The sequence below is a fragment of the Vulpes lagopus genome, chromosome 2 (assembly GCF_018345385.1).
Source record: "Vulpes lagopus strain Blue_001 chromosome 2, ASM1834538v1, whole genome shotgun sequence".
NCBI lineage: Eukaryota > Metazoa > Chordata > Mammalia > Carnivora > Canidae > Vulpes > Vulpes lagopus.
This window is the reverse complement of record NC_054825.1, coordinates 38,931,755-38,945,886: the sequence shown is the minus strand read 5'-3', so window position 1 is coordinate 38,945,886 and position 14,132 is coordinate 38,931,755. Positions and strand designations below refer to the sequence as shown.

Genomic DNA, 14,132 nt, shown 5'->3' with positions numbered 1-14,132 from the left:
TCCCTGGGATGCAAAGGTCATTCAACATTTGTAAAACAATCAATGTAGTACAACCTGAAATCTGGCATTGTGATGCCCCCAGCTATGGTTTTCTTTTTTAAAATTCCCCTGGCTATTCGGGGTCTTTTCTGAATCCACACAAAGCTTAAAATAATTTGTTCTAACTCTCTGAAGAAAGTCCATGGTATTTTGATAGGGATTGCATTAACCGTGTAAATTACCCTTGGTAACATTGACATTTCCACAATATTAATTCTGCCAAACCATGAGCATGGAATATTTTTTCCATCTCTTTGTGTCTTCCTCAGTTTCTTTCAGAAGTATTCTGTAGTTTTTAGGGTATAGATCCTTTACCTCTTTGGTTAGGTTTATTCCTAGGTATCTTATGCTTTTGGGTGCAATTGTAAATGGGATTGACTCCTTAATTTCTCTTTCTTCAGTCTCATTGTTAGTGTATAGAAATGCCACTGACATCCGGGAATTGATTTTGCATCCTGCCACACTGCCAAATTGCTGTATGAGTTCTAGCAATCTTGGGGTGGAGGCTTTTGGGTTTTCTACATAGAGTATCATGTCATTGGCGAAGAGGGAGAGTTTGACTTCTTCTTTGCCAATTTGAATGCCTTTAATGTCTTTTTGTTGTCTGAATGCTGAGGCTTGGACTTCCAGTACTATGTTGAATAGCAGTGTTCAGATTTTCTATTTCTTCCTGTTCCAGTTTTGGTAATTTGTGGGTTTCCAGAAATGCATCCATTCCTTCTAGAATGCTTAATTCGTTGGCATATAGTTGCTCATAATACATTTTAAAAATCGTTTGTATTTCCTTGGTATTTGTTCATCTGATTTTAAACCCAAGGTATTCTGGGTTCATAGAGTGAGTTTGGAATTTTTCCTTCCATTTTTATTTTTTGAAATAGTTTTAGAAGAATAGGTATTAACTCTTATTTAAATGTCTGCCAAAATTATGCTGGGAAACCAACTAGCCCAGGACTTTTGTTTGTTGGGAGATTTTTGATTACTAATTCAATTTCTTTAATGGTTCTGGGTATGTTCAAATTTTCTATTTCTTCTTGTTTCAGTTGTGGTAGTTTGTAAATTTTTAGGAAGTTGTCCATTTCTTCCAGTTTGTTGGCATATAATTTTTTATAATACTGTCTTTTAATGGCTCATATTTCTGTGGTTTTGATTGCTATCTCACCTCAATCATTCATGATTTTATGCATTTGGGTCTTTCTTTTTTCTTTTTGATAAGTCAAGCTATGGGGATTATCTATTTTATTCTTATGAAGAACCAGCTCTTAGTTTTGTTAGTCTTTTCTACTGTGGGATTTGTTTGTTTCTATTACATTTATTCCTGCTCTAATCTAATCTTTATCATTTCCCTTCTTCTGCTGGCTTTATACTGGTTTTTTTTTGGGGGGGTGGTTGTTTTGTTTTGTTTTGGTGTTACTTTTCCAGCTCCTTTAGGTGTAAGCTTAGGTTGTGTATTTGAGACTTTTCTTGCTTCTTGAAGTAGGCCTGCACTGCAATACACTTCCCACTTAGGACATCCTAATGGGTGACGGGCACTGAGGGGGGCACTTGACGGGATGAGCACTGGGTGTTATTCTGTATGTTGGCAAATTGAACACCAATAAAAAAATAAATTTATTATTAAAAAAAAAAAAGAAAATCTGAACAGGCCAATAACCAGCGAAGAAATTGAAGCAGTCATCAAAAACCTCCCAAAACACAAAAGTCCAGGGCCAGATGGCTTCCCAGAGGTATTCTACTAAACATTTAAAGAAGAAATAATACCTATTCTACTAAAACTGTCTCAAAGGATAGAAAGGGAGGGAATACTTCCAAACTTGTTCTATGAGGCCAGCATTACTTTGATCCCCAAACCAGAAAAAGACTCCACCAAAAAGGAGAATTTTAGACCAATATCCCTGATGAACACAAATGCAAAAATTCTCACCAAGGTACTAGTCAATAGGATCTAATAGTACAGTAAGAGGATTGTTCACATGACCAAGTGTGATTTATCCCCAGGATGCAAGGGTAGTTCAACATTCGTGAAACAATCAACATGTTAGATCATATCAACAAGAGAAAAAACAAGAACCATATGATCCTCTCAACAGATGCAGAGAAAGCATTTGACAAAATACAACATTTTGCCTGATTAAAACTCTTAAGAGTGTAGGGAGAGGAAACATCCCTCAATATCTTAAAAGCCATCTACGAAAATCCCACAGCAAATATCACTCTCAATGGGGAGAAACTGAGAGCCTTTCCCTTAAGTTCAAGAACAGGACAGGGATGCCCACTGTCATCACTGCTATTCAACATAGTACTAGAAGTCCCAGCTTCAGCAATCAGACAAAAAGAAATAAAAGGCATTCAAATTGGCAAAGAAGTCAAACTCTCCCTCTTTGCAGATGACATGATACTGTATATAGAAAACCCAGAAGACTACCCCAAGATTGCTAGAACTCACACAGCAATTCAGAAATGTGGTAGATACAAAATCAATGCGCAGAAATCAGTTGTATTTCTATACACTAGCAATGAGACTGAAGAAAGAGAAATTAAGGAATCAATCCTGTTTACAATTGTATCAAAACCCATAAGATATCTGGGAATAAACCTAACCAAAGAGGTAAAGAATCTATACACTGAAAACTACAGAAAACTTCTGAAAGAAATTGAGGAAGATGTAAAGAGAAGGAAAAGGATTCCATGCTCGTGGATTGGAAGAATAAATATTGTGAAAATGTCAATGCTACCCAGGGCAATTTACATGTTCGATGCAATCCCTATCAAAATACCAGAGACTTTCTTCACAGAATTGGAACAAATAATCCTAAATGTGTATGAAACCAGAAAAGACCCCAAACATCCAAAGGAATGTTGAAAAAGAAAACCAAAGCTGGGGCATCACAATGCCTGACTTCAAGTTATATTACAAACTGTGATCATCAAGACAGTGTGGTACTGGCACAAAAATAGACACATAGGTCAATGGAACAGAATAGAGAAATCAGAAATGGACACTTGACTCAAAGGCCAACTAATATTCGATGCAGTCCCAAAAGAATATCCACTGGAAAAAGGACAGTCTCTTCAATAAATGGTGCTGGGAAAATAGGACAGCCACAGGCAGAGGAATGAAACTGGCCCATTCTCTTACACCATATACAAAGATAAACTCAAAATGGCTGAAAGATCTAAATGTGTGACAAGAATACATCAAAATCCTAGAGGAGAATATAGGTAACAACGTTTTTGAATTTGGCCACAGCAACTTCTTGCAAGATACGTCTATGAAGGCAAGGCAAACAAGAGCAAAAGTGAACTATTGGGACTTCATCAAGATAAAAAGCTTCTGCACATCAAAAGAAACAGTCAACAAAACTAAAAGATGCCCTACAGAATGGGAGAAAATATTTGCAAATGACATATTAGATAAAGTGCTAGTATCCAAGATCTATAAAGAACTTATCAAACTCAACACTCAAGAAACAAACTAGTCAAGAAATGAGCAGAAGACATGTACAGAAATGTCACCAAAGAAGTCATACACATAGCCAACCAGCACATGAAAAAATGCTCCACATCACTTGCCATCAGGGAAATACACATCAAAATCAAAATTTGATACCACCTCACACCAGTGAGAATGGCAAAAATTAATGAGACAGGAAACAATAAATGTTGGTGAGGATGTGGAGAAAGGGGAGCCCCCTTGCATTGTTGGTGGGAATGCAAACTGCTGTAGCCACTCTGGAAAACAATGTGGAGTTTCCTCAATAAGTTAAAAATAGAGGTACCCTACCTCCTGGTACCCTACCCTACTGGGTATTTACCCCAAAGATACAGATGCATGGAAATGCTGGGACACTTGCACCCCAATGTTTATAGCAGCAATGTCCACAATAGCCAAACTGTGGAAGGAGCCATGATGTACTTCAACAGATGACTAGATAAAGAAGATTTGGTATATATATTATATGTATAGTATATATAATGGCTGAGTAATATTCCATTGTGTGTGTGTGTTATATATATATATCAGATATGTCATCTACAAATATCTCCTCTCATTTTGTATCTGATATATATATATATATATACCACACAATGGAATATTACTCAACCATTAGAAAAAGATGAATACCCACCATTTGCTTTGATGTGGATGGAACTTGAGGGTATATGCTGAGTGAAATAAGTCAATCGGAGTAGGATGATCATCATATGGTTTCATTCATACGTGGAATATAAAAAATAGCAAAGGGAATTATAAAGGAAAGGAGGGGAACTGAGCAGGAAAAATTAAAGAGGGAGACAAACCATGAGAGACTCCTAACTCTGGGAAACAAAGTGTTGCAGAAGGGAAGGTTGCGGAGGGGGGCGGGAAGGCATGGGGTAGCTGAGTGACGGGCACTTGATTGGATGAGAGCTGGATGTTATACTATATGTTGGCAAATTGAATTTAAATTTAAAAAATTAAAAATCAGATGAACGCCTCATTAAAAAGGAGTATTAAATACCAATATTCTAAGTGCATATAGATGCAAAAACTCTCAACACAATACTAGCAGATTGAATTCAACAGTACATTAAAAGAATTATTCACCAAGATCAAGTGGGATTTGTTCCTGGGCTGCAGGGGTGTTTGAATATTCCCAAATCAAACAAGGTGATATACCATATTAATAAAAGAAAGGATAAGAACCACAGAATCCTGTCAATAGATGCAGAAAAAGCATTTGGGAAAATACAGCATCCTTCCATGATGAAAACCTTCAACAGTGTAGGGATAGATGGAATATACCCCAACATCATAAAGGCCATATCAAATACCTACAGCAAATATCATTCTCAATGGGAAAAAAACTGAGAGCCTTTCCCCTATAGTCAGGTACAAGACAAGGATGGTGACTCTCACCATTACTATTTAACATAGTACTGGAAATCTTAGCCTCAGCAATTAGATATAAAAAAAAGAAAAAAATGCATCCAAACTGAGAAAGAAGAAGTCAAACTTTCACTATTTGGAGATGACATGATACTCTATATAGAAAATCCAAAAGATTCCACCAATAATTTTCTGGAACTCATACATGAATTCAACAAAGTCACAGGATATAAAATCAGTGTGCAGAAATCTGTTGCATTTCTGTATACCAATAATGGAGCAGCAGAAAAAGAAATCAAGGAATTGATCCTTTTGCAATTGCACCCAAACCAATAAGATACCTAGGACTAAATCTAACTAAGGAAGTAACTATAGTTACTTCAAGTTTGAACTATGAAAACTATAACACACTTATGAGAGGAACTGAAGAGGACACAAATAAATGGAGAAGCACTCTGTGCTCATGGATTGGAAGAACAAACATTGTCAAAATATCTATACTACCCAAAGCAATCTACACATTTAATGTAATTGCCATCAAAATACCACCAGCATTTTGCAAAGAGTTAAAACAATCAATCCTAAAAAGTGTGATCACAGAAGATCCCGAATAGCCAAAGCAATTCTGAAAAGAAAAACAACTGAAGGCATCACAATTCCAGATTTAAAGCTATATTACAAACCTGTAGTCATTAAGACATTATTGGCATAAAAACAGAACCATAGGTCAATGGAATAGAAGAGAGAACCCAGAAACAGACTACGTGGTCAGCTAATCTTTGACAAAATAGGAAAGACTACTCAATGGGAAAAAGACAATCTATTCAACAAACAGTGTCGGGAAAATTGGGCAACAACATGCAGGAGAATGAAATTGGATCATTTTCTTACACCATACACAAAAGTAAATCCAAAATGGATGACAGACCTAAATGTGATACAGAAAACCATTAAAGTGCTAGAGGAGAACACAGGCAGAAATCTTTGACCTCTGCCATAGCAACTTCTCACTAGATATATCATCATAGGTAAGGGGAATGAAAGCAAAATTGAACTATTGGTACTTCATCAAGATAAAAACCTTCTGCAAAGCAAAGGAAACCAACAGCTAAAGTAAAAGACAACCTACAAAATGAGAGAAGATATTTGTAGATGACATATCTGATAAAGGGCTAGCATCCAAAATGTACAAAGAACTTATCAAACTCAACACCCTCCAAACAAATAACCCATTTAAGAAATGGGCAGACCTGGTAAGCGTAGTGCGGGGGTAGGTGGACCCACACTGTCTCACTTCTAAATCCCCCTTTGTTTTGCTGCCCAAATCTAAATAAATACTTTTACTGATAATTCCTTTTACTAAGAGATCATCTTTACTTATAGAAATGTATTTTGAAAACTTACTTTACACAATGATTTTGTATTGACTGAAACTAACCTTTTATCAATAAAGCACTATTGTTTGGCTATTAAAAAAAATAAGAAATGGGCAGAAGCCATGAATAGGGCCTTTCCAAAAAAGACATCCAGATGGCTAACAGACACATAAAAAGATGCTCAGCATCAGTCATCATCAAGGAAATACAAATAAAAACCATGACAAGATACCACCTCACACCTGTCAGAATGGCTAAAATCAACAACAGAGGAAACAGATGTTGGCAAAGATGCAGAGAAAGGGGAACCCTCTTGCACTGTTGGTGGGAATGCAAACTGGTGTAGCCACTCTGGAAGAAAGTATGGAGGTTCTTCACAGAGTTAAAAAAATAACTACCCTATGATCCAGTAATTGCACTACTAGGGTAATTACCCAAAGTATACAAAAATACAGATGGGATATGTGCACCCTGATGTTTATAGCTGCATTATCAACAACAGCCAAATTATGGAGAGAGCTCAAATGTCCATCAACTGATGAATGGACAAAGAAGTGTATATATATATATATATATATATAACTGTCTTTTTCCCATTGGATATCTCTTCCTGCTTTGTCCAAGATTAGTTGACCATGTAGTTGTGGGTTAATGTCTGGGTTTCCTATTCTTTTCTTTTCTTTTTTTTTTTTTTTTTTTTTTTTTTTAAATTTTTATTTATTTATGATAGTCACAGAGAGAGAGAGAGAGAGGCAGAGACACAGGCAGAGGGAGAAGCAGGCTCCATGCACCGGGAGCCCGACGTGGGATTCGATCCCAGGTCTCCAGGATCGTGCCCTGGGCCAAAGGCAAGCGCCAAACCGCTGCGCCACCCAGGGATCCCTCCTATTCTTTTCCATTGAATTCTATGTTTCTATTTTTGTGTCATCACCACAATGTTTTGATCACTATAGGTTTTTAATATAACTTGAAGTCCAGAATTATGATACCTCCGGCTTTGCGTTTCTTTTTCAAGGTTGCTTTGGCTATTTGGGAGCTTTTGTGGTTCCATACAAATTTTAGGATTGTTTGATTTATCTCTGTGAAAAATACTATTGGCATTTGGATAGAGATTGCATTAAATGTGTAGATTTCTTTGAGTAAGCTTCTGCATGGTGAAGGAAACAATAAACAAAACAAAAAGGCAGCCTATGGAATGGGAGAAGGTATTTGCAAATGACATATCTGATAACAAGTTAATATTTAAAATTTATAAAGAACTTATAAAACTCAACATCCAGAAAATGAATAACCCAATTAAAATGGACAGAAGATGTGTTAAATCATTTTCCAAAGATTACATACAGATGGTCAACAGACACATCAAAAGATGCTCAACATTACTCATCACTAGGGAAATACAAATCAAAACTACAATGAGATACCACCTCACACCTCTTAGAATGGCTAAAAGCAACAATGCAAGAAACAGTTGGTGGTGAAGATGTGGTGAAACTGTTGATGAGAATGTAAACTGGTGTACCACTCTGGGAAATAGTATGGAGTTTTCTCAAAAAGTTAGAAGTAGAATTACCTTATGATCCAGCAATTGCACTACTAGGTATTTACCTAAAGGATTCAAAAATACTAATTTGAAGGGATAAATGCACTCCTATATATATATATATATATATATATATATATATATATATAAATAGCATTATATAAAATAGACAAATTATGGAAAGTGTTCAAATATCTATTGACTGCTGAATGGATAAAGAGGACATCAAAAATATCAATCACAACCCAAGCAAAATACACACTACACACTAGATAATTCCGAAGGTCAGGAACCAGAAAATAAACGAAAAAAGACAAAGAAAATGAAAAACAAATAAAGAAAGAGAAACCAAAAAGGGGGAAGATGGGGGAAGAAAACATAATCCCACAGCATGGACATAACAGGGTGATCCACTTGGTTCTGAGTGTATTTTGGTTTGTGTGTTAAAAGATACTAAATTCCAAAATTATATAAAAAAGCAAAACATATATATGTATATATATATATACAAAAATAATATTGAATACAGTGCAAGAAAGCCAAAAATGAAGAATGTCCATGGGATACCACTTTACAGTGGTTAGAATGGCTAAAATTAACAAGATGAGAAACAACAAATGTTGGTGAGGATGTGGAGAAATGGGAACCCTCCTGCACTGTTGGTGGGAATGCAAGCTGGTGCAGCCACTCTGGAAAACAGTGTGAAGGTTCCTTAAGAATTTAAAAATAGGGATCCCTGGGTGGCGCAGCGGTTTAGCGCCTGCCTTTGGCCCAGGGCGCGATCCTGGAGATCTGGGATCGAATCCCACATTGGGCTCCCGGTGCATGGAGCCTGCTTCTCCCTCTGCCTATGTCTCTGCCTCTCTCTCTCTCTGTGTGACTATCATAAATAAATAAAAAGTAAAAAAAAAAACTAAAAAAAAAAAGAAGTTAAAAATAGAGCTATCCTACGACCCAGCAATTGCATTACTGGGTATTTACCCCAAAGTGAAATGCTGGGATACTTGCACCCCAATGCTTATAGCAGCAATGTCCACAATAGCCAAACTGTGGAAGGAGATATATATGTGTATATATATATATATATATATATATATATATATATATACACACATACAATGGAATATTAGCCATTACAAAGGATGAATACCTACCATTTATATTAGAGGGTATTATGCTCAGTGAAATAAGTTAATCAGAGAAAGACAATTATCATATGGTTTCACTCATATGTGGAATATAAGAAATAGTGATAGGGACCCTAAGGGAGGGGGGAAAACTGGGTAGGGAAAAATTAGAGAGGAAGACAAACCATGAGGGACTCGACTCTGGGAAACAACTTCTGGGTTGCGGAAGGGGAGGTAGGTGGGGGATGGGGTAACTGGGTGATGAGAATTAAGGAGGGCACATGATGTGATGAACACTGAATGCTATTCTATATGTTGGAAAATTACATATAAATATAAAAAAATTTAAAGGTCATAGCATATATATATATATATATATGAATATTACTCAGCCATCAAAAAGAATGAAATATTGCCATTTGCAGGATATAGATGGAGTTTAAGAGTATTTTTCTAAGTGAAATAAGTGAGTTAGAGAAAGACAAATGCCATATGATTTCACTCATATGTGGAATTTAAGAAAGAAAACAAAGGAGCATAGAAGAGAGAGAGAGAGAGAGAGAGAGAGGAAGAGAGGCAAACCAAGAAACAGAATTTTAACTATAGAGAACAAACTGATGGTTCCCAGAGGGGAGGTGGCTGGAGGGATGGATGAAATAGGGGATGGATATTAAGGAGTGCACTTGTGACAAGCTCTGAGTGTTGTATGTAAGTGTTGAATCAGAGAATTGTACACCTGAAACTAATATTGCACTGTATATTAACTGAAATTAAAAAAAAATAAAGTGGAAAAAATGGGCAGATAAACTCAATAAACATCTTTCCAAAGAAGACATACAAGTGGCCAACAGGTACATGAAAAGATGCTCACCATCATTAAGGGAAATGCAAACATCACTCGGGGGGAAATACAGGTAAAACCACAATGAGATATCACTTCACAGTTCTTTTAAAACCCCACAAAGTATAAGAGGTTTTAGAAAGGATATGGAGAAGAAGAAACCCTTGTACACTATTGATCAAAATGTAAATTGGTGCAGCCACTCGGTAAATAACATAGTGTTTCTGGAAACATTTCAAAATTAAAAAAAATAGAATTACCATTTGATCCAGCAGTCCTGTCTCTGGGTACTTATCCAAAGAAATTGAAATATGGATCTCAAAGGGATATCTGTGCTCCCATATTTACTGCAGCATTTTCACAATACCTAAGATGTGGAAATAATTTAAAAGTCCATGTAAAAAAGAATGGATAAAAAACTTTGGCATATATACACTATGAAGTATCATTTAGCCTTTATAAAGAAGAAGATCCTGCCACTTGAAACAACATGGAGATACCTGGAGGACATTATTCTAAGTAACATAGGCCTGAAGCAGAAAGACAAACAGTGCCTGATGTCACTTCTATGTGGAATCTAAACAAATACATGGAAGCAGAGTGTAGCATAGTGGTTGTCAGGGGCTGAGGGAGGGGAATTAGAGAGGTATTGGTCAAGTTTAAGATAAACACAATAAAGTTCTGGAGTTCTGTATAACATAAGGGCCTATGATTAACATTAGTTTATTGCCTACTTAAGATTTTGCTAAGAGAGTATATCTTAAATGATTTTATCTATCATGTAACAACAAAAAAAGTCAACAAAAAAGTGGCTAGGAAGAAATTTTGGATGTGGTAGATAGGTATGGTATTGCTAGTGATGATGGTTTCAAGGGTGTATACTTATCTCTGAACACAAGTTGTAAACATTAAATATCTACCGCTTTTTGTATGCAGATCATACATCAAGAAAGTGGTTTAGTTTTTATGATTGGATGTGTCTTTAACACACATTTTAGGGGCTTGTCTCAATAAAACATTTTATAGCACCAGAATCTAGTGCATTAATCTCCACATTAGGATTTGACCTTCACTCAGTACTGTCTATGGCTAGAAACAACCAATGTTGGATTTATAGACTAAGTTTTCTATTTCTAGCATTTATTTTTGTGTTTGTCAACTTCACTCTTCAATCATAGTCTATCTCAAAGTAATATAAGTGCATTTAACTAGTTTAAGTATAATAAGTTATTATCAATTTCTGACTAAAACCTTGGGGAGGCTCACACTCTTTTCAGTAATTTGACAAAAATTCTTTGATTTACTCCCTACATTCTTGAACCTCAACCACTTCACAACACCCTTCAGTAGTTCAACTCTCAGGGTGGAACATTATTTCCATGTTCCTGTAGCATCTTTTTTCTATGTCCATGAGTATGTCCAGGCAGACCCTAGAGATTATCTAGCTCAATCTCCATATTCTACAGAGAAGGTGACTTGTGTTTCTGGAAGTTGATCAGTTAGTTGAAAGGCAGCACCAGGCATGTCTGTTGCAGATCATTCAGAGTCTACTCTGTTCCCTTTGCATTCCATTCTCACTGCCACTTCCCTAAACCATCATTCTCTTTCAATTCTTGTAACAGGGTCTGTACTCACTTTCCTAATCTGATCTTGGCTTTTCTAAACTCTTTTTTATACAATGTATATAGCGAATCATTTGTGATTTTTTTAAAGGACATGTTTGATATTTCTTCACTGTCAATGAGATTAATTCTGAACTTTGTAATAGACCATCAAGGCCAAATATGACCTAACAATGGTGTAGAACATATTTCATAAAATGAGATTATCTAACCTCAGGGTTTTTGCTAAAGACAAACAAAATTAAAAAATTGTCTTAGTTTTTTAAGAGATATGTCTTCTGAAGAATAAATAGACACATTCTAACTGTCAATTAATTGGAAAAATTATACAAGTTTTAAGGACTGAGATAATGGAAATGTTAGTTTTAAAATACATTATCAATCAAAAGATAGTCTTACAGTTGACAACATAATTCAAAGAGGAAAATATTAATTCATTTATTTTCATTAGTAATATGAAGTAGATAAATAACTTAGATTCCATCAATTTGAATATTGGGAGGAAATTATAGAAATATGAAATAAGTGCTCTCTCCCACTGATATAACAGCTTTAAGATAGGAACCAATCATGAGTATGCATTATGCATCTGAGGAGTAGGAACTAGAATAAATAATTTAGGAAAGCTGGTCAGCTATGGGATGCTGAGGTCATTCCCTTTCCTTGGAGAATGATCTAAGCCTGAGAACAATTCTGTTTCCCTCCAGCATTGGATTGATGCATACATATGTAGCTAAGCTAAGAGCCAAGATCAGCATTTCAGAGCACACCTGATGCAAACCATATATATTCCAAGGTGAAGGGTACTACAACCACTATTTCCTTGGGTGACGCTGAGGGAATGTGGACCAAAGTTTTGGTAGTATTCCCATAATTTTCATCATAACCAAAAAGTAATTAAAAACCTTCCATTGTTTTATTATTTAAGGGCCTTTTGTTTAATAATTAATCTATTGTGCCATGATTGTGGATAGAGAGAAGTGAAATAAAAAATAATAAGTTACCACATTTTGGAAATTTCAAACACATCTTTATATCAGAGGGAAGAATAAAAATTTAGCAAAGGATTTGCAATTAAAATGGTCATGAATATATGGAATATTTAAGGAAAAGATACTTATGCACATGAAAGGAAAATGTGGCTTTGCAAAAACAGATTTCCATTTTCCTAGGGATGTGCAGGGTTAAGTGAGTTCTTCCAGATACCCTGCAGAACAACTCTGTGGACTGCTACATTAGCCAGAATGAAGACACAGGGTTCTCTAAGGTCTTTCATTCCAGGCCATGTGATTCTTTTCATCTTGACATTTTCATTCTGCACATTGTTTCTCTCAGAGCCTGGTGGACCTGCTTGTTCCGCAGAGTGTAAATGACAGGGTTGAGCAGCGGGGTCACCACCGTGTTCACAAGGGCAGCCTCCCTGTTGGAGTCCATCCTGTTTGTTTGCTTTAGTTTCACATATATAAAGACACAGCTGCCATACATCAGAGAGAGGACTATGAGGTGAGAGGAGCAGGTGGAGAAAGCTTTCTGTCGTTCCCTAGCTGATGGGAGTTGTACAATTGTGACTATTATGTTGCTGTAGGCAATGATGGTTATGATAAGGGATGTCAAAAGGATAAACAAAGCGAGGACAAAAGCCAACATTTCAGTAGGTCTAGTGTCAGAACAGGAAAGATGAATCAGGGGGCCAATGTCACAGAAAAAGTGGGGGATGACATGGGGGCCACAGAAGGATAACTGGGAAACCTTCACTACCAAACCAGTGATGAGAGTGAAGGCCAAAGTGAAGCAGGTAGTGACCAGGAAGGAGCAAGTCTTCAGGTTCATGATGGTCGAGTAATGCAGGGGCTTGCAAATGGCCACATACCGATCCAGAGACATCACTGCTATGAGAAAGAAACCTGCTGCTCCCAGAAAGAAAAAGAAAAAGGCTTGTATGAAACAGGCAGGAAAGGAAATGTTTTGCTTGCCTAAAAGAAAGATGACTAACAACTTAGGAATAACAGTATTTATGAAACAACACTCCCCAAAGGAGAAAATGCTGAGGAAAAAGTACATAGGTGTCTGGAGCCGGGAATTAGCACAGATGATGGTGACTATGACAGCATTGCCTGCAATGGATGCCAGGTATGTCAGCAGGTGCACCAGGAAGAGAAACTTTCCCAGGTGCTGGATGTCAGGGAACCCTTCCAAGGTGAATTCCTGGACAGCTGTCCCATTCTCCATTTCCATGGGCATCTCTTTCCACAGCGTCATACATACATCATTATACATTTTATTATTTTTGATAACATTAATTTGTAAGTAAACATAGCAATAATGTTAGTAATATTCCTTTTGACTATACCTTTTATTTTATATATTTTATTTTTTTAATTTTTAAAAAAGATTTTATTTATTTATTTGCGAGTGAGCGAGCGAGAGAGAGCGCGCATGAGCAGAGGAGAGAGGGAGAAGCTGGCTCTTTGTCAAGCAGACAGCCCGACGTGGGGCTTGATCCCAGGACCCTGGGATCATGACCTGAGCTGAAGGCAGATGCTTAACTGACTGAACCACCTAGTGCCCCTTGGCTATCCTTTTTAAATATGTAACACATTCTATGGTCATTCACCATCTGTTGAGGACTTATCCTTTTTCTATGCTTGTCACTGAAACTCAGTATTTCTATTACTCATCATAAAAACCATGAGCCCCTTCTTTCTTCTACAGAATCA

General features: G+C 36.6%; 1 protein-coding gene across 1 annotated transcript; it reads right to left on the bottom strand.

The window, feature by feature from the left end:
* Nucleotides 1-12,711: 12,711 nt before the first annotated feature.
* Nucleotides 12,712-13,692, bottom strand: LOC121484013 (olfactory receptor 6C65-like). Its single transcript, XM_041742599.1, has one exon. It carries the CDS (start codon nucleotides 13,690-13,692, stop codon nucleotides 12,712-12,714), a length of 981 nt encoding a protein of 326 aa, XP_041598533.1.
* Nucleotides 13,693-14,132: the final 440 nt, after the last annotated feature.

Coding starts and splice junctions, on each gene's coding strand:
- LOC121484013 (XM_041742599.1), bottom strand. CDS start 13,692: ATGTATAATGATGTATGTATGACGCTGTGGAAAGAGATGCCCATGGAA.